This window comes from Oncorhynchus tshawytscha, linkage group LG07, assembly GCF_018296145.1.
Source record: "Oncorhynchus tshawytscha isolate Ot180627B linkage group LG07, Otsh_v2.0, whole genome shotgun sequence".
NCBI classification, from domain to species: Eukaryota; Metazoa; Chordata; class Actinopteri; order Salmoniformes; family Salmonidae; genus Oncorhynchus; species Oncorhynchus tshawytscha.
This window is the reverse complement of record NC_056435.1, coordinates 46,316,893-46,338,466: the sequence shown is the minus strand read 5'-3', so window position 1 is coordinate 46,338,466 and position 21,574 is coordinate 46,316,893. Positions and strand designations below refer to the sequence as shown.

The following is a 21,574-nucleotide window of genomic DNA, read 5'->3' as shown; positions in this document are numbered from 1 at the left end:
AATCTTGAAGCGTGGAATCAGATTGGTCGAACCAGCGTTGAACAGACCTGAGCGCGGGAGCTTCCTGGTTTAGTTTCTGTCTTTAGGCTGGGAGCAACAAAATGGAGTCGTGGTCAACTTTTCAGAAAGGAGGGCGGGGGAGGGCCTTATATGCGTCGCGGAAGTTAGAGTAACAATGATCCAGGGTTTTACCAGCCCTGGTTGCACAATCGATATGCTGATATCATTTAGGGAGTGTTAGGAGTCTTGTTTTCAGATTAGCTTCGCCAGCTAATATTGCTATATTGTAGGCAAAAAACTGGGAAATGATACACGGAGTGTACAAAAGACTATGAATACCGGCTCTTTTCATGACAAAGACCGACCAGGTGAAAGCTATGATTCCTCATTGATGGGGGTGCAACTCAGTAGTAAGAAGGTATTCTTAATGTTTTGTACACTCATTGTATAATTTTATACTAATACAATTGCTCTTAGAAAAATATTTTGTTTAACAAGTAATTTTTTTTTCTTCTCAAAATGGTAGGGTACAAAATTGACACCCCTGTGTTCAGACTGAGATAGCCATTTCAAAATGTACATTTTGTGGCCAATTAATCATTTCTTTGTGGATTTTGATGTGTGCTTGGAGTTATTGTCTTGCTGGAAGGCAAACCGGTTGAAAAACAGAAGCATATGCAGAAAAGTACCTCATACCTACTGTAAAATATGGTGGTGGATCATTGCTGTTATGGGGCTATTGTTAAGGTCAACGGCATTGTGAACTTACCAGGACAATTTAGCCAAAAACCTGGTTGCCTCTGCCAGAAGGCTGACACTTGGCCGCAAGTGGATCTTCCTGCAATACAATAACCCCAAGTACTAATCAGAATCCACAAAAAAAAAAGTTTAATTGACCACAAAATCAACATTTTGCAATGGTCATCTTAGCCTCCGGATCTGTGGTTTGAATTGAAGAAGGCAGTTCATACGAGTAGATTAAAAATGTAAAGATTCCGTAAGGAGGAAGGGTCTAAGATCCCTCCCAAAGTGTTTTTCAATCTCATAAAACATTTTAGAAAAGGTTATTGAAAAAGGGTATTGACAACAGGGATGCCAATAATTTTGATCCCATCTTTTTGAGATTTGTTTTATTACTTGCTAAACAAAATATATTTCCCTGAGCAATTTTATTATTATAAAATAATATTATTTCCTAATTTCTTTGAGCATACAATATAGATCAGTATTTGTATTTATTTTTGGTCATCTTTTTAAATGGCGGCAGTATTTATGGACCTGACTGTATCTCGGGTGTGATCCCTAGGGCCTGAAAGGCTCCTCATGTGCTCCCTCTCCTCAAGGTGGTGCCCCTCTGACATTAATCATTTTCACCCGATCTCTAAACTGCCTTGCTTAGCGAAAAATGTTGAATCTTTAATAAACACTCAGCTTAGTGTCCATCGGTCTGGTTTCAGGCCATTCATAGCACTATATCTGCTGCTTCTTTGGTGACAAATGACATTGTAAATTGCCTGGGTCAGGCAGCCTGCAATTGGTTTTAAAACTACCTGACAGGCAGGACACAATGTGTTTCTTCTGATGGTGTTAAATCACGATTCCTTGATATTATGAAAAGTTGTCCCCCAGTGGTCAATGTTGGGCCCTGTACTTTTACTATCTATATAAACAATATTTTCTTGTCTGTAAGAAATTGTAACCTCCCCTTGTATGCGGATGATACTTTAGTGCATTCTGTTGGCCCTTCTGTTGACAAGGCTCTTTCAGAACTGTTATGGTTTTCAGAAAGCCTTTGTTGAACTGGACTTGGTACTTAATGCAGGGACAAATAAGTATACAGTTGAAGTCGAAATTTTACATACACCTTAGCCAAATACATTTAAACTCAGTTTCACAATTCCTGACATTTAATCCTTGCAAAAATCCCCTGTCTTAGGTCAGTTAAGATCACAATTTTATTTTAAGAATGTGAAATGTCAGAATAATAGTGGAGATCCCAAAAAAAATCAGCTTTTATTTCTTTCATCACATTCCCTGTGGGTCAGAAGTTTTCATACACTCAATTAGTATTTGGTAGCATTGCCTTTAAATTGTTTAACTTGGTTCAAACGTTTTGGGTAGCCTTCCACAAGCTTCCCAAATAAGTTGGGTGAATTTTGGCCCATTCCTCCTGACAGAGTTGGTGTAATGGAGTCGGGTTTGTAGGCCTCCTTGCTCGCACATGCTTTTTCAGTTCTGCCCACACATTTTCTATAGGGTTGAGGTCAGGGCTTTGTGATGGCCACTCCAATACCTTGACTTTGTTGTCCTTAAGCCATTTTACCACAACTTTGGAAGTAAGCTTGGGGTCATTGTCCATTTGGAAGACCCAATTTGTGACCAAGCTTTAACTTCCTGACTGATGGCTTGAGATGTAGCTTCAATATATCCACATAATTTTCTTCCCTCATGATGCCATGGCGTTCCATGGCATTTATGGCGGTTTTGGAGCATTGGCTTCTTTCTTGCAGCCTTTCAGGTTATGTCGATATAGGACTCGTTTTACTGTTGATATAGATACTTTTGTACCTGTTTCCTCCAGCATCTTCACAAGGTCCTTTGCTGTTGTTCTGGGATTGATTTGCACTTTTCGCCCCAAAGTACGTTCATCTCTAGGAGGCAGAACGCGTCTCCTTCCTGAGCGGTATGACGACTGTGTCGGTCCCATGGTGTTTATACTTGCTTACTATTGTTTGTCCAGATAAATGTGGTACCTTCAGGCGTTTGGAAATTGCTCACAAGGATGAACCAGGCGTGTGGAGGTCTACAATTTTTGAGCTGATTTCTTTTGATTTTCCCATGATGTCAAGCAAAGAGGCACTGAGTTTAAAGGTAGGCATTGAAATACATCCACAGGTACACCTCCAATTGATTCAAATGATGTCAATTAGCCTATCAGAACATAATTTTCTGGAATTTTCCAAGCTGTTTAAAGGCACAGTCAACTTAGTGTATGTAAACTTCTGACCCACTGGATTTGTGATACAGTGAACTATAAGTGAAATCATCTGTAAACCATTGTTGGAAAATGTACTTGTGTCATGCACAAAGTAGATGTCCTAAGCGACTTGCCAAAACTATAGTTTGTTACAAGAAATTTGTGGAGTGGTTGAAAAACGAGTTTTAATGACTAACCTCCGACTTCAACTGTGTATTATTTTCCAAAATGCTTTCAAATGTATCTGATGGTTTCTGCATATGTGCTTTGGATGGTGCCCACATTGTTTGTATCCTGGCTTATAAATATCTGGGTATCTGGATTGAAGAAAAGCTATCTTTCAAGAAGCATATTGATGAGTTAGTTAAGAATTCAAATGGTCTTCCTTTATAGCAGTGGTCACCAACCTTTTCTGAGTCAAAATGCAAGCAGAGATCTATCACTCTTTTAAACAAAAAAAACAAGCCTATGCAACATTAACCAAATAAAACTGTTCTGTAGCGATAAGGTTTGTGCAGTAGACTATAGGCCCAATACATTTTCACCGCATATTGGCTACGCTTGAATTTCTCTGCCAGTGTGGTTCTTCTCATACCATTTAGAAATTATATTTCAACATTTTAGGTATTTGATCCCACTGGTACTAGATCATTTGTTGTAATACTTGTGAGGCACAGCTGAGTGAGCATAATCTTTTGTTTACTTTTTTTACTGGACTGCATCTGATGGCCTGCATCTGATGGTCAATCAGAGGAGAGAGCAGTGGTAAGGCTGCCTCCCACCTGACTCACCATCCCTCCTCTCTCCCTCCGCTGAGAAAATGGGACACAGTCTTCCAGCTCATGGCGAGCCTAAGTCGCACTGCATTACTTCTGCCTCATGCACCAATTCATGTTTTTACTCCTATGACTAGAGAAAGGGAAATATTCCTTGATATTAAAAAAGACACAGGACGCTAATAATAACGCAAACTTATCGAAATGCACATTTATGGCTTAGGAAACTGTTGAACAAAGTGTTGACAGTGCTGAATAACAACGCAAACATGAACTTACTCATAAAAACAGCAGCTCTGTGTTGTATTTGTTGAGTCTCTAGTCATATTTTTAAAAGTTGAAATTTCACATGATCAACTTTGCTGTGCATTCAAGGCTTCTTTTTACTCGTCTGGTGCAAGGTAACTGTGCAGACACAGTGATCTGAGCTGTCTGATTGACCAGTGGTATGCCTATAGTTGTACTTGATTTGCACTCTGGGGCTGACGGCTAGGCGGAGTTCTGCCTTCAGACACATTCAATTGTTCAAAATGAGAAGACTTTGCTTTCCCGGCACTAGGCTGCTGAATCAAGTGCACGTACTGTTAACAGCATGAAGAAAGAAAAAAAAAACAGAAATGTTTGGTGATCAACTAGGAATTGCTTGGAGATCGACCGGTTGGTGACCACTGCTTTATAGGAATAGGTCATGCCTTTCGTTAAATAGCAACGAAAAAAACAGACATTCAGTTGACATTCATCCCGGTTATAGATTATGGTGATATTGTCTATATGAATGCTGCCTGCTCTGTATTGAAACCATTGGATTTTTGTCAGTGCACTCACTGCACTTTCTTATGGGTTACAGTTTCAGTACACATCACTCCATTCTGTATCAGAAAGTAGGCTGGCCCTCTTTTAAGTCTCGTAGATCAATGCACTGTTCTCTATTTCTTTATAAAAACCCTCTTTTGCAAACTTCCGCCATACCTTACTTCATTGTTAAATTACAGACATACGTGTCAGCAGACCCGATCACAGGGATGGGTAACTCTAGATGTCCGGTTGATCTCTACGGAATTAGGTGTATCTGCATGCGCCCTGTATATGGAATGATCTGCGGAGCTCTCTGCACCTTGATGTTCTGGTGCCTTTAGGGCAGTTCAAGTTGATAATGGAGGACCTCATTGTTGAGGAATGCGTTTTGCTTCTTAACTTAATTGTAGTATTGTGTGCTATTATTACGTTGTCTGTTAGAATGTTGTACATTTTATATTTTGTGTTCATGCAGGGCTCCCTTGAAAAAGGGAGGGATGGGCAACTGCAGACTAATAACTTACTGTTAAGAGTTAGAATAATTGTATAAACAAGGTGCAATTTCGAAATGTGGTTGTGCATCAGCTGTCAGTCAATTAGTCCATGTCAGCAAAAAATGTTTAGATTGGTAAGTTAGTCCAGGGTCTGGCTATCTAAACTTGTATTAAGAATGGTTGAATTACCAACTGGGATAGGGCCCATTGATCAAAGTTATATTAAAAACTGCAAACATTTTCCTCCACCCTTTGGCAAAATGTGTAGAATTGTAGGAAATCCGTTATAAAATTGCTAAATCTTCTCTCTGCCCCATGGCAAAATGTGTTGAATTGCAGGAGGGGTGTATGGATGTGGGTACTGCAGACCCATGAGCCACTGCGGCCCCTCAGGATGAGTTCCGTTTTTCTGTGGCCCCCACTCCCATCAAAGTTGCCCATCCCTGCTTTACATGTAGTGGTGTTTTATATTCACTCCACAGGGCCCTACTGAGCCTGACAGTGTAGAGGGGTCTGTGACCTTCTGCAGAGACATGACCTCCGCATGTTGACCTTCTGTCTGTATTCATGGGTATGTGGCAACAAGGGAATGTGAGAAGAGAACAGAGCAGATCCTTTATGTTATTAGCCATCTGCAGTGACCGTAGACAGTCAATTTGGATCTGCACTGTACTGCATTGACCACCATGACCAACACATCAGCATAGTTTCCCTGGAAACACTGTTGTCAAGTAGTGCTTTAATCTAGCTATATCATTAGTGGGGATACCACATAGGGATGGGAGATATAACCATAATGTTCTTCTGTTCTTTCCCCCGGGAACAACCACATGAACCAGGACTCATAGACAGCTGTTGCTGTTCAGTTTGTCTGTGAGAGAATATCTCCATAGATGTCCTGCATTGTTCTACTTTATTATTTTCTAATAATGTGATTTGGCCTTTCTGCTCTATTAACCTGGGGCTTGATATATGATGAAAGGCCCTAGACTCACTTCTGAGAATTTCTCTCCCCAGAGTTTTGGAGAACGCCTCGAGTGGGAAACGGGCTTCCTGCTCCAAGGAGGAAGACTCTTCACTGCCACTTGTCCTGGGAAAACGAGCCCGGAAAACCTGGGAAGAGGACAGGAAGGAGTCGAGCTGAACTCTGTTAAACGCCTTCACCTTTATCTAATTTCTTTAAGCAAATGTTCAGGGTATAGCATGTTAAGCAATACATTTTATTTGTCATTTTATAACTTGGTTGTTCCACCAATTAGATACATTTTGAGTGGTGAAACTTGGTGGAGAAAAACCCAGTTTATTTCACCTAATTGTAACATTCTGTCATAAAGAGCACATATGTGTAATTGTTTTTTAACACTGGATAAAAGTAGAGACTCAGAGCTACAAATTGGTATATCATATACTGCATTTTTGAGGAACAAAGGGAAACTAATTCTGCTTTGAAACTTGATACATTTTTAACCTCGCTTTCGAGAAAAGGACCTTTGAATGTTTTGGTACCTACTGGAGACCTCTCCTTTGTCCATACGCATTCAGCATTGTTCAGACCCTGTTAAGCCAGCCCCACCCATCTCTTTAAGGATTCACATGTGAGGTCATGTGCTAAACAGTGAGTAGTGTAGTAAAGATTAAGACGTAAAGTAGTAGCCTACGATAAGGAAAAATTCCAGGAAAACAGAAAGTAAAAATATTTTATAAATATTAGATTACGCTTACCCAGACACACTTGTCTAAATTGATGGGTCATGTGAAAGAAATTCTATAAACCCCAGCCACATCCAGTGGTGGGAAAAGTACTAAATGGTCATACTTGAGTAAAAGTAAAGATACCTTAATAGAAAATAACTAAAGTAAAAGTCACCCAGTAAAGTACAACTTGAGTAAAAGTCTAAAAGTATTTGGTTTTAAAAAATACTGAAGTATCAAAAGTAAATGGAATTGCTCAAATGTACTTAAGTATAAATAAATAAAGTCAGCACAATTTTTTATAAAATTTAAAAAAATATATATATATATATATTGACGGATAGCCAGGGGCACACTCCAACACTCAGACATAATACAAACAAAGCATCTGTGTTTAAAGTGTCTGCCATATCAGATGCAGTTGGGATGACCAGGTATGTTCTCTTGAGAAGTGTATGAATTGGACAATTTTCCTGTCAAAATGTAACGAGTAATTTTGGGTGTCAGGGAAAATTTATGGAGTAAAAAGTACATTATTTTCTTTCGGAATGTACTGAAGTAAAAGGGAAAGTTGCCCTAAAATATAATTAGTAAAGTACAGATACCCCCAAAAATACTTAAGCAGTACTTTAAAGTATTTTTACTTAAGTACTTTACACCACTGGCCACATCTTTCTAAGTGGATGGGTCTCCACAGAAGGTGTAAACGGTACAGCCAAATGGTTACATGCATTGCAGAAATACATATATATATTTTTATTTCACCTTTATTTAACCAGGTAGGCCAGTTGAGAACAAGTTCTCATTTACAACTGCGACCTGGCCAAGATAAAGCAGAGCAGTGTGACACAAAAAACACAGAGTTACGCATGGAATAAACAAAGGTACAGTCAATAACACAATAGAAAAGTCTATACAGCGTATGCAAATTAAGTAAGATTAGGGAGGTAAGGCAATAAATGGGCCATAGTGGTGAAATAATTACAATTTAGCAATTAAACACTGGAGTGAAAGATGTGCATAAGATGAATGTGCAAGTAGAGATACTGGGGTGCAAAGGAGCAAAAAAATAAATAACAATATGGGGATGAGGTAGTTGGGTGGGCTATTTACAGATGGGCTATGTACAGGTGCAATGATCTGTAAGCTGTTCTGACAGCTGATGCTTAAAGTTAGTGAGGGAGATATGAGTTTCCGGCTTCAGTGATTTTTGCCATTTGTTCCAGTCATTGGCATCAGAGAACTGTAAGGAAAGGCGGCCAAAGGAGGAGTTTGCTTTGGGGGTGACCAGTGAAATGGATGTGGAGGTCCAGCTCGCGTGGTTACTCGTTGGCTGCGGTTGTGAGGCCATATACTCTAAAACAACATCTGTGGTGTTGTGTGACAAAACTGCACATTTTAGATTGTCCTTTTATTGTCCCCCAGCACAAGGTGCAACTGTGTAATAATGATCATGCTTTTTGTTTCTTGATATTTCACAACTGTCAGGTGGATGGATTATCTTGGCAAATGAGAAATGCTCACTAACAGAGATGTAAACAAATTTGTGCACCACATTTTAGAGAAATACACTTTTTTTGTGCATATGAAACATTTCTGTGATGTTTATTTCAGCTCATGAAACATGGGACCAACACTTTACATGTTGCCTTTATATTTTTGTTAAGTGTAATTGCTGATTGCCTAGGAGAGGAGATACCATTCCCCCTCCAATACTGCCACTGATTACGGAAACAACAACAGTCACAAATTGCCCTGCCCCTTAATCCTGGTTGATGTGTCAACAATCATCTGCAAATTATGAGCAGTCAGCAAATCACACACCAAGTAGGCTACTGGGAAGACAGACAGCACTTCAAGTAGATGGCTCTACATACAGTTGAAGTCAGAAGTTTACATACACTTACGTTGGAGTCATTAAAACTCGTTTTTCAACCACTCCACAAATTTCTTGTTAACAAACTATAATTTTGGCAAGTCGGTTAAGATATCTACTTCGTGCATGACACAAGTGATTGTTTAAAGACAGATTATTTCACTTAGAATTCCCTGTATCACAGTTCCTATGGGTCAGAAGTTTACATACACTAAGTTGACTGTGCCTTAAAACAGCTTGGAAAATTCCCAAAAAGTATGTCATGGCTATAGAAGCTTCTGATAGGCTAATTGACATCATTTGAGTCAATTGGAGGTGTACCTGTGAATGTATTTCAAGGTCTACCTTCAAACTCAGTGCCTCTTTGCTTGACATCATGGGAAAATCCAAATAAATCAGCCAATACCTGCTGGAGGAAACAGGTACAAAAGTATCTATATCCACAGTAAAATGAGTCCTATATTGGCATAACCTGAAAGGCTGTTCAGCAAGGAAGAAGCCACTGCTCCAAAACCGCCATAAAAAAGCCAGACTACGGTTTGTAACAGCCCATGGGGAAAAAGATCGTACTTTTTGGAGAAATGTCCTCTGAAATAGAATTGTTTGGCCATAATGACCATCGTTATGTTTGGAGGACAAAGGGGGAGGCTTGCAAGCCGAAGAACACCATCCCAACTGTGAAGCACGGGGGTGGCAGCATCATGTTGTGGGGGTGCTTTGCTGCAGGAGGGAATTTTATTTTTTTATTTCACCTTTATATAACCAGGTAGGCAAGTTGAGAACAAGTTCTCATTTACAATTGCGACCTGGCCAAGATAGAGCAAAGCAGTTCGACACATACAACGACACAGAGTTACACATGGAGTAAAACAAACATACAGTCAATAATAGAGTATAAACAAGTCTATATACGATGTGAGCAAATGAGGTGAGATAAGGGAGGTAAAGGCAAAAAAAGGCCATGGTGGCAAAGTAAATACAATATAGCAAGTAAAACACTGGAATGGTAGATTTGCAATGGAAGAATGTGCAAAGTAGAAATAAAAATAATGGGGTGCAAAGGAGCAAAATAAATGAAATACAGTAGGGAAAGAGGTAGTTGTTTGGGCTAAATTATAGGTGGGCTATGTACAGGTGCAGTAATCTGTGAGCTGCTCTGACAGTTGGTGCTTAAAGCTAGTGAGGGAGATAAGTGTTTCCAGTTTCAGAGATTTTTGTAGTTCGTTCCAGTCATTGGCAGCAGAGAACTGGAAGGAGAGGCGGCCAAAGAAATAATTGGTTTTGGGGGTGACTAGAGAGATATACCTGCTGGAGCGTGTGCTACAGGTGGGAGATGCTATGGTGACCAGCGAGCTGAGATAAGGGGGGACTTTACCTAGCAGGGTCTTGTAGATGACATGGATCCAGTGGGTTTGGCGACGAGTATGAAGCGAGGGCCAGCCAACGAGAGAGTACAGGTCGCAATGGTGGGTAGTATATGGGGCTTTGGTGACAAAACTGATTGCACTGTGATAGACTGCATCCAATTTGTTGAGTAGGGTATTGGAGGCTATTTTGTAAATGACATCGCCAAAGTCGAGGATTGGTAGGATGGTCAGTTTTACAAGGCTATGTTTGGCAGCATGAGTGAAGGATGCTTTGTTGCGAAATAGGAAGCCAATTCTAGATTTAAGTTTGGATTGGAGATGTTTGATATGGGTCTGGAAGGAGAGTTTACAGTCTAACCAGACACTTAAGTATTTGTAGTTGTCCACATATTCTAAGTCAGAGCCGTCCAGAGTAGTGATGTTGGACAGGCGGGCAGGTTCAGGTAGCGATCGGTTGAAGAGCATGCATTTAGTTTTACTTTTTTTAAAGAGCAATTGGAGGCCACGGAAGGAGAGTTGTATGGCATTGAAGCTTACCTGGAGGGTTGTTAACACAGTGTCCAAAGAAGGGCCAGAAGTATACAGAATGGTGTCGTCTGCGTAGAGGTGGATCAGAGACTCACCAGCAGCAAGAGCGACCTCATTGATGTATACAGAGAAGAGAGTCGGTCCAAGAATTGAACCCTGTGGCACCCCCATAGAGACTGCCAGAGGTCCGGACAGCAGACCCTCCGATTTGACACACTGAACTCTATCAGAGAAGTAGTTGGTGAACCAGGCGAGGCAACCATTTGAGAAACCAAGGCTGTCGAGTCTGCCGATAAGGATGTGGTGATTGACAGAGTCGAAAGCCTTGGCCAAATCAATGAATACGGCTGCACAGTAATGTTTCTTATCGATGGCGGTTAAGATATCGTTTAGGACCTTGAGCGTGGCTGAGGTGCACCCATGACCAGCTCTGAAACCAGATTGCATAGCAGAAAAGGTATGGTGAGATTCGAAATGGTCGGTAATCTGTTTGTTGACTTGGCTTTCAAAGACCTTAGAAAGGCATGGTAGGATAGATATGGTTCTGTAGCAGTTTGGGTCAAGAGTGTCCCCCCCTTTGAAGAGGGGGATGACCGCAGCTGCTTTCCAATCTTTGGGAATCACAGACGACACGAAAGAGAGGTTGAACAGGCTAGTAATAGGGGTGGTGCACTTCACAAAATAGATGGCATCATGAGGAAAGATAATTATGTGGATATATTGAAGCAACATCAAGCCATCAGTCAGGAAGTTAAAGCTTGGTTGCAAATGGGTCTTCGAAATGGACAATGACCCCAAGCATACTTCCAAAGTTGTGGCAAAATGGCTTAAGGTCAAGGTATTGGAGTGGCCATCACAAAGCCCTGACCTCAATCCCATAGAAAATTTGTGGGGAAAACTGAAAAAGTGTGTGCGAGCAAGGAGGCCAACAAACCTGACTCAGATACACCAGCTCTGTCAAGAGGAATGGGCCAAAATTCACTGAACGTATTGTGGGAAGCTTGTGGAAGGCTACCTGAAACGTTTGGCCCAAGTTAAACAATTTAAAGGCAATGCTACCAAATACTAATTAAGTGTATTTGATGAAAGGAAAAAAAGCTGAAATAAATCATTCTCCCCTATTATTCTGACATTTATCATTCTTAAAATAAAGTGGTGATCCTAACTGACCTAAGACAGGGAAGTTTTATGAGGATTAAGTGTCAGGAATTGGGAAAAACTGAGTTTAAATGTTTTTGGCTAAGGGGTATGTAAACTTCCAACTTCAACTGTAGCAAAGGGACAATACTAGACAACGTATACTTGGAGATATCAGGAGTCCTCTAGATATAGAATAAAGACCCCCCCCTTCCTCACATACTTTGTGCATGACACCCCTGATAGCAGTGCACCGGGGACTCAATATACAGGTCGTCTTGTGTACAATGAACCCTGGTACACATATGCAGGGGTTAGGTGAGATGTTCTCTGGAGGAGCTCTGCTATTGTGCTTAAAATTGCAGTTGTGCAAATGACCCCAGGGACTACAAATTTAAGAGGAAAGTTATGTGAAAGACCAGGATGATTCTTCTGGTAATTCACCTTGCCCTTCCCCAGCTCTGTGCCTGTTCAGTTGTTGGATGTTTGTCCGACCCTCAATCCCCACATCAGGTGTTTTCTCCCATGCCTGGCCTGCTGTTTGTCTGCCACAGATTAGCTGGAGCTGAGACGGGTTGGATTTGCCTGTCATTTGCAATTCACGCTGAGCGCCTATGTATAAACAGCTCTCAAACTGATTTTGGGTTTGTTTGAAAGCATAGAGCGGGCCAATATAATTCAATATGTAGTCAAGGTCAGAATGAAAACAAAAGAGAGCGAGAGAACTGTAAGGAGGAGGCCTGCCGGTTTTGTATGTAGGGGTGAAAAAGCAGGAGCACTTTGGAGACCTGACCTCAAATGAAAACAACATAGCTGGAGCAAGGCAGGACTGTGACATGGTGTTGCTCCAGTCACTGGACCAGAGCAGGGAGGCGTCTCGGCCCCTCACTGCAGGGGCTGACTGGACACTGAGCAAAGACGGGCAGGGGCACCTCACTGCGGCACAAAGATACAGACACTGGCCCAATATTAAAGTGACGTACTCATCCCGGCACACTGCTTCCTCACTCTCCCAGTTTTCCTCCCTCCGTGCAAAACCGAAAGTAAAAGACACAAAAACAAAACTTAAGAATGGGAAGCATAGTAATAGCACACATAGAACTAATACAGCTTCTTTTATTGCTTTCAATGAGAATGCCACATCTATAACACATTTCTATATTAATATGGTCATGCCGACCAAAAAGTTACATAGTGCAGCTTTAAAGAGGGAGAGTTCATCTCCCATGCCACCTGGAGCATTGGCTCTGCAGCTATTAAATATCACCTGTGCCAGCACAGGTGAAACTAATGACTTACTATCGAGGCGACAAGTGCAACACATCCTGACCAACGTGGGTGACTCCAATCAGGGCACGTTCACCCCCAAATAGAACCAAACTCCAAAACCAAAAACCTGTAACACAAGGTACAAGAATATCCTAGAAGACAGTAGGGTTGTCCCAGTTAAGACCCTCATGGGGACCACCAGCCTCCAGAGAGTGGTGTCAAATCTCAATGTCACAGTCAGGGATCAGAGCAATTTCTCCCTCGGGCAGGGCCAGCTTATCCCACTCTCCTTCACACACAGCCAGTCACGCACCACACCACCCTGTCTGCCTGTTGAACTCCTCCACTGCTGGGTTGGCAGTACATTATGGGCTCAATTCAATTACTACTGCATTGCAGCATTTACACAGTAGGGCCTAGTTTTACATTTCCAATTTTCAGAATAAGATGTGCCAAGTCTTGTAAACAAAGACAATGTATTAACATTGGTATGAGGGGTTATATTGAGTTCCTGCCTTAGTGGCCCAGTCTGTCTTAGCGCTGGGATGCTCTTCTCACATTCAGCACCCCATCCATTGCTCAGCCTGTCCATCATGGGGAAATTAAGATGGGGAAAAAGCATTTGACCCATGTTCATGCGGTTCATTTACGGGTTATTGAATTTTCTTCCTATCTAATTGCATTTATTTTCAGAGGTATATTGTAAATCCTGCAGTATGCCTAATGATACATGAAGCAGGCAGTCAAATACTAAACTGAAAATCAGTTCTAACTTAATTCTGAGATGAGGGGCAGAGTTTGACAGCCTGTTTAAACTTTAGACATCCTGTGAGTGACTGGTGAACATGTGTGCGGTGTGCTGTGGTACGGACTACAGAGTGATGAAAAGTTCCCATTTAATTGCCACAGAATTGCAATGCATTCCCCAGAGGCATATTATCAGCCTGAGCTATGTGCTATCAGAGCCCAGATCTTTAGGCTAGCACTGGTCAAATATGGTTAATCAACACTGCAGGATTCCACTTTAATATTAAGCATGCAGCCATGAACACGGAGCCTTTATATTTATCTAAATATTGCAGTCTTGTGCATCGCCAAATAAAGATTAGAAGGCAGGTGTGTTATTTATTACATTATTAGCCCAGACATTTTTTTGTGTTATTACATACAGCCGTAAAAAACTTTTGGATATCAGAGTGGCGGTAACTCACCAACATTACAACCATGAATACGACTTTTCCGAATTGTATACTTTGTTCGTACCTCCCAGGGGAATTTAACTTATTCCAGAGGCTGCTCCAAAACACCGCCAGCGGAGAAGGGGTATTTGGAGTGGACTTCTAGTCCGACTCAGGAGGCATGCACACCATCCATCACTTCTGAGTATATTACTCGCTAATGTTCAGTCTCTGGATAATAAAGTAGACAAGCTCAGGACAAGGATCACCAACGATGAGCCTATTGGGAGGAGTTCAAAGACCTCGCAGTGTGGTGCCAGGATAAAAACCTCTCCCTCAACGTGATCAAGACAAGGAGATGATTGTGGACTACAGAAAAAGGAGGACCGAGCACACCTCCATTCTCATCGACGAGGCTGTAGTGGAGCAGGTTACGAGCTTCAAGTTCCTTGGTGTCCACATCACCAACAAACTATCATGGTCCAAATACACCAAGACAGTCGAGAAGAGGGCACAACAACGCCTATTCCCCCTCGAGAGACTGAAAGATTTGGCATGGGTCCTCCTCCTTAGCCCCGGAAAAATGGCATCGAGGCCTCAACACTTTTTGAGTTAAGGCCATTTTTCTGGGATTAAAGGTCAAAAATGTAAATAGAGTGCTAATTTGACCGCTTCACGTCAAAGTACATGAACCTACGGTGTCATGGAAAAAAAGAACCAGCCATTTATCTATCGTAATTAAGATAAATCGTACAATGTACAATTGGTGATGCTAAAAGATTTTTTATTTTTTTTACATTTTAAGTTACAGATCCAGTTGCGGTTTGTTCAGACGAATCCGTTAAGGTGGGTTTCGGAGCGCCGCGAGATTTCTGTGATTTTCTGAAATCACACACACTCATTCAACCCTCTGTAAATCAGTCAGTTCTTAACGTAAAGACTTCAAACTCAACATTCTGTCAGAGCCTACCCCAAAGAGGATATGTGTTCACTTCCAGCTTCCTGTGTCAACTGGAAGTGCCTTAAGTTGGGGTCATAGGGGCTGTTTCGAAGGGTTAAAAAGGTCACATCTTTCCAAAACTTCATATGGTGATTAGGCAACCCTCGTGAACTGTAAATCAGTCATTTCTCCCAACAGATGTCAAAGAAAAACCTCAGACACACACACACACACACACACACACAGCAAGGATTGAGTGACACAGTGCGGGGCTTAACACTTTCATGCGTGAGTTCCAAATATTTCTAACTGTCGCCCCAGCATGAGTTTTTTTATGCACGTGATGTTAGAACGTCTTCTCGATTCCAGAGGCCTGCCCTCAAACCAAAGCACACAGCCTGTTTTTATTTGTCATTTATTTATTATTTTCTAACAAGGTTTTTATTTTCTAATAACAGTTTGAAATGAGGTGTGTTCCGCCTCATTCATTCACATAAAAGTAGTCATTTTTACTTTTGCGGACCAATAAAAAAAAAGCCAAATACATTTAAACTCAGTTTTTCACAATTCCTGAAACTTAACCCTAGTAAAAATTCCCTGTCTTAGGTCAGTTAGGATCACCACTTTATTTTAAGAATGTGAAATGTCAGAATAACAGTAGAGAGAATGATTTATTTCATCTTTTATTTATTTCATCACATTCCCAGTGGGTCAGAAGTTTACACACACTCAATTAGTATTTGGTAGCATTGCCTTTAAATTGTTTAACTTGGGTGAAATGTTTCAGGTAGCCTTCCAGAAGCTTCCCACAATAAGTTGGGTGAGTTTTGGCCCATTCTTCCTGACAGAGCTGGTGTAACTGAGTCAGGTTTTTTAGGCCTCCTTGCTCGCACACACTGTTTAAATGGGATTGAGGTCAGGGCTTTGTGATGGCCACTCCAATACCTTGACTTTGCTGTCCTTAAGCCATTTTGCCACAACTCTGGAAGTATGCTTGGGGTCATTGTCCACTTGGAAGACCCATTTGCGACCAAGCTTTAACTTCCTGACTGATGTCTTGAGATATTGCTTCAATATATCCACGTAATTTTCCATCCTCACGATGCCATTTATTATGTGAAGTGCACCATTCCCTCCTGCAGCAAACCACCCCCACAACATGATGCTGCCATCCCCGTGCTTCACGGTTGGGATGGTGATCTTCGGCTTGCAAGCCTCCCCCTTTTTCCTCCAAACATAACAATGGTCATTATGGCCAAACAGGTCCAGTTTTGTTTCATCTGACAAGAGAACATTTCTCCAAAAAGTATGATCTTTGTCCCCATGTGCAATTGCAAACTGTAGTCTGGCTTCTTTATGGCGGTTTTGGAGCAGTGGCTGCTTTCTTGCTGAGCGGCCTTTCAGGTTATGTCGATATAGGACTCGTTTTACTGTGGATATAGATACTTTTGTACCCGTTTCCTCCAGCATCTTCACAAGGTCCTTTGCTGTTGTTCTGACTTGCACTTTTCGCACCAAAGTACGTTAATCTCTAGGAGACAGAAAGCATCTCCTTCCTGAGTGGTATGATGGCTGCGTGGTCCCATGGTGTTTATACTTGCGTACTATTGTTTGTACAGATGAACGTGGTACTTTCAGGGTTTGTAAATTGCTCCCAAGGATGAAGCAGACTTGGGGAGGTCTACATTTTTTTCTGAGGTCTTGGCTGATTTCTTTTGATTTTCCCATGATGTCAAGCAAAGAGACACAGAGTTTGAAGGTAGGCCTACATCCACAGGTACAGCTCCATTTGACTCAAATTATGTCAATTAGCCTATCAGAAGCTTCTAAAGCCATGACATAATTTTCGGGAATTTTCCAAGCTGTTTAAAGGCACAGTCAATTTAGTGTATAGAAACTTCTGACCCACAGGAATTATGATATAAATGAAATAATCTGTGTCATGCACAAAGTAGATGTCCTAACCGACTTGCCTAAAACTGTAGTTTGTTAACAAGAAATTTGTGGAGTGGTAGAAAAACAAGTTTTAATGACTCCAACCTGAAATGGACAAAAATTAATGGGAACTTATCGGCACCGTACGAAACATATACACGATGTACATTATCACTCAAATGGATGTCGTTTCATTCAAAACTTATTGCAAATGCCATATGGCAAATTCCAAGTGTCACACAGCAAAATTCCAATAGATGGTGAGTGCGCTCCACGGTAAATTTTCATATTGCAAATGCACATCAAGTCAAGACCCAAAGGTCAAATTTGGAAAATTCAAAAAAAAAATCTAAAACTTATCACAGCCTTAAAAAAGTGCTTTCTGGACCATTTTTTGAAAATCTTTATATTTTTTTGTTGTCAATTATACAATGTAAAAAAAACTGTATGAACATACATTTGTCATTTTTTATTGTCCATAAGGCAATGCCAAATCAGGATGTTTTGTCATTTTGCAATATGATTTCATAGGAAGTCAAAAGTCACTGAACCATTGCCAAATGCCATAAGAAATGTCCAAATACAATATGAAAGTATTGAAAGTGCCAAATCAGGATGTTATGTCCATTTGCCATGTACAATCATTGGAAGTCGGTTTCCAAACCCAAAAGTCCAAATGGCATTTATACTGCCCAAATGATATATAGCACTATGTTAGCCATGAATCAACCTAGATGGTATATTTGTCATGTATGATGAGGGAGAAGTGGGACTCTTGTTTTTTAAAGATTTTTTGAAAAACGTCCAAAATGAACAGGGGCGCTCCCTATTGGATGGGCACGGGTGGGGGGTGCTCCTTACCCAACCGTAGACCCCTTGCACCCCTCTAAAGGCATTAAAAACCCATTTAAAAATGTGCTCCTGGTAACCCGTTCCAATAACCAGGCTGTCCATTTGCAATATGTTTCAATGGGCATTTACCATCAAGAATTTGACATGCTCAAAACAACTGCAGGAATGCGAAATTGACTGGTTTGATGAACTCGGGATGGCCGGGCAGTTTTTCTGGTTCCTCTCCATTGCTCGTTGGTGTTGATTTCAGAATGTCAATTTGGTGATCTATCACTGTTTAAACATATTGCAAATGGACAAAAGTCAGCCAGCAAGTCACTGTCCATTAGTCAATTAGATATCATTCTGACACCAAACTGATACAAACTGACACCACACCCACTTTTTCCAACTCGTTTAGAAGCCAACTATCACATATTTTAGAGCAGGCCCGAAATTCACAGCGTCTTCTGTTTAAACCAAAATAAAAACATAAAACACGTAGTTACGTTCTAGCTGCAGGTCCAGTTCTGACATTATATGTAGGCCTAGCTGAGTCAACCCCGAATCCCAAGTTTCGGCTCGATAGGTCATTTGGAGCCCGAGCAGCGACCTTAATTGGTGCTGAAAATCCACATTTTCCAGGCATTGCTATGGGGTCCTTGAATGAGCTATCGGACAGAAACGTTAGGGTCCGTCTCTATGGGCCGAGGTGGTTTCAATGCACTGAGTCTTGCGACTCTGGGACTTTTCTAATTGTCGTCATTTTTGTGATGGTCAAAATGAATTGAAGTTATTGCAAATGTACGAGGCTGTTTCTCGGTCTGAAAACCTTCTAGAGCCACATAACTCACTGTGCACTATCGACTTGAGCTCTAGAACAGGTTTCAAAAGTTTCAGAGCTCTAGGTCTGACGGTTCTTTGATAGTTCGAACAAAGGCAACTATTGCAGGCTCTGTGTGGCTGTAAGCCCCACCCTGTGTCACTCCATCCTTGCTGTGTGTGTGTGAGAGTTTTTCTTGGAAATCTGATGGGAGAAATTACTGATTTACAGTTCATGACAGTTGCCTAATCACACATATGAAGTTTTGGAAAGATCTGACTCTTTTAACCCTTCGAAACAGCCCCTATGACCCCAATTTAAGAGACTTCCGGTTGGCACAGGAAGCTGAAAATAAACACATATCCTCATCGGGATATACTCTTACAGAATCCTGAGTTTAAAGTCTTTACGTTAATAATTGACTGATTTACACAGGGTTGAATGCAGTGATTATCACAAACTGCAGGTTTGGTACATCAAAACCCCTTTAGGGCGAATTTAACCACTTCCGGTTGGTCCAGGAAGCTTAGAATCAACACAGGTAGGCCTCATAGTGGCCTGATGAATTGTCATCGAAGACAGGTTCATAAGGCATTCATAACCCACATAGGCTTCAGGTTTAATTTAGGGGAGCAGGCAATGTCTATGGGGAGAGATATCATTGTAAACTGTGAGATGAAAAAGCCCTGTTTTCACTGTTAAGGGTTAATGCCACATGGTCAAGGTTAGGCTTGCACAGATCGGGAGGACCTCAGGAATGTTACTGAGGTCGAATTGTGCTTCTAACCCTAACGGTTCTCCCGCTGTCACTCAAAAGGACTTGAAATTTAGGTCCAGGCTTCATAATGGGCCTACTTTTTTTGATGTTCCCTACGCTCAGACCGAGCAAGCTACGGTCAAGCGGGGCATTTCGTTGAACTCGGCACTGCCTAGAGATTATGGTAATGCCCTTGCTGTCTCTGTGAGTCTTTAACCCTTTCACATGTACCAACACACACCCCTTGTGATTAGAACACTCATTTAGAAAACTCGTTTAGAAAGGCCAGTTAGAAATGACGCAACAATCAGCATTTGAGCTGCCACACTTTTTTCAGAAACTATTTACACAAACACAGTCCTTACAAAGTTATGTCCAGAATGTGAGCAGTTTATTTTTGGTTGCAATGTTCAGATATTCACAGAAGTGTATATATAATATAACACGATCATCCTAACCGGAAAAATGTAGGCTACATTTGTCCTAGCGCTGAGGAAAGATTGAGCAACACAAGCGAGTTTAAAGTCTATTTTCGAACTCTCGGCTGACATATACTACAATATGAACTAGCTAATAGGAATTACAATGTATAATTAATCACATCATGTGTTGATCAAAATAATTGAGTAAAACAGTTTCTAAAAATCGAAAATAATCTGACGATTAATTTCACCACGCATCCAGGCTTTTATTCCTCACAGAAACCAAAGATAAGAGAAGACAAGATGAGTTCGGTCTGTTTATAATATGCATGTTGAAGGTGTGTGTCGTCTACCATCGTTCACATCCCACATTCACTTCCTGAAGTTCTCAAAAAATGAGTGAACCCTTACTCACCCCATTTTACTCACCCTTACTCACCCCAGAATGCATTGTATGTCAACAAACATGGCTCCACACACATAGCTGGAATTAGCTTACCTCATCATAATCAGTACAACCTTCAAAACATTATTTTACACACATACAATGTGCCCATTACAATCGGAATGCATGATTTATCACCAGTAATTGAAAATGTGAATAAAATGGCAAATATGTCAATAATACCACACAAAACCTTTTCTTATAGTGATTTATTGATACAAATGGTGCGTGCAGGCAGTCAATCACGTAACCTCTCACTCCCACTCTGAGCCATTCAGTGTTGTTATGTACGTAGCTAATGAGCTAAGCTGTAGCATTAGCAATGTCTTTCAAAAGGAGACAACTGTCACGTTCGTCATAAGGATCGGACCAAGGCGCAGCGTGAGTAGAGTTCCACATAATTTTAATAAATCGAAACTCACTGAACAAAACAACCAAACGAAACGTGCAGCTACTGATGTGCACTAAGGCAACTATACATAGACAAGATCCCACAACACAAATGAGGAAAATGGCTACCAAAATATGATCCCCAATCAGAGACAACGATAAACAGCTGTTTCTGATTGGGAACCATATCAGGCCAACATAGAATCACAAAAAAAACCTAGACATACAAAAACTAGAGTATCCACCCTAGTCACACCCTAACCTATCCAAAATATATAGAAAAACAGAGATATCTAAGGTCGGGGCATGACAACAACTCAGAAATGCAGAATTTCTGGAGATTTCAAAAAAATTCTGACAATGAGTCTGAAAGTCAGGAATCAGATTTTGACAGTGACAGAGGACCCCTTGTCCACTGACAAAGTCCCAGTTCCCTTTGAAGATGCTGGTGGTGATGGAGGTAGACTGACAGTGGATGAAGTACAGGAGTTCTGTGGTAGCTGGAAGGCTGTCAAACATTTCACCCCTCCTGGCCCTGCTGTTTGTGTTGATGAATCCCAGTCTGGAGTGCAACACCCCTTGCCATTTCCATCTGAGGGAGAGTGCTTCAAATTGTTTCTGACAGAGGAGCTGGTGGGAGACACAGTAGAGACCAATTGCCATGCCTTGGAGCTACAGGATAAGAGAGAGCCAGGAGTGGGGGGACAACCACAATTAGTGAAATGTATACATTCCTGGTGACAGTAAAGAAGAACTCCCTAAGAGAATACTGGAGCAGAGATTCTATGTTTGCAACTCCCTTCTTTGCCACCCTCTTTTCCCAAGACTGCTTTCTAGTTCTGCTGCATTTCATCAACAACGCTACTTCCATCCTAAATGACCCGTTATACAAAATAAGAAATGTTAACAGCTGGCAGTAAAGTGCCATGACAAACGAGACGT

At 41.2% G+C, this 21,574-nt stretch overlaps 1 protein-coding gene across 4 annotated transcripts in view; it reads left to right on the top strand.

The window, feature by feature from the left end:
• The window catches only part of LOC112254648 (E3 ubiquitin-protein ligase RAD18), an 84,366-nt gene extending 77,430 nt beyond the window's left edge, over nt 1-6,936 (top strand). For 2 of the 4 annotated variants that reach the window (XM_024427375.2, XM_024427374.2), the window contains one exon: nt 6,060-6,936. In XM_024427375.2, coding sequence (XP_024283143.1) covers nt 6,060-6,186 — 127 coding nt within the window. In that variant the 3' untranslated portion in view covers nt 6,187-6,936. The remainder of the gene's footprint in view (nt 1-6,059) is intronic. The other 2 variants (XR_002954175.2, XM_024427373.2) reach the window with 2 other exon arrangements.
• Nucleotides 6,937-21,574: the final 14,638 nt, after the last annotated feature.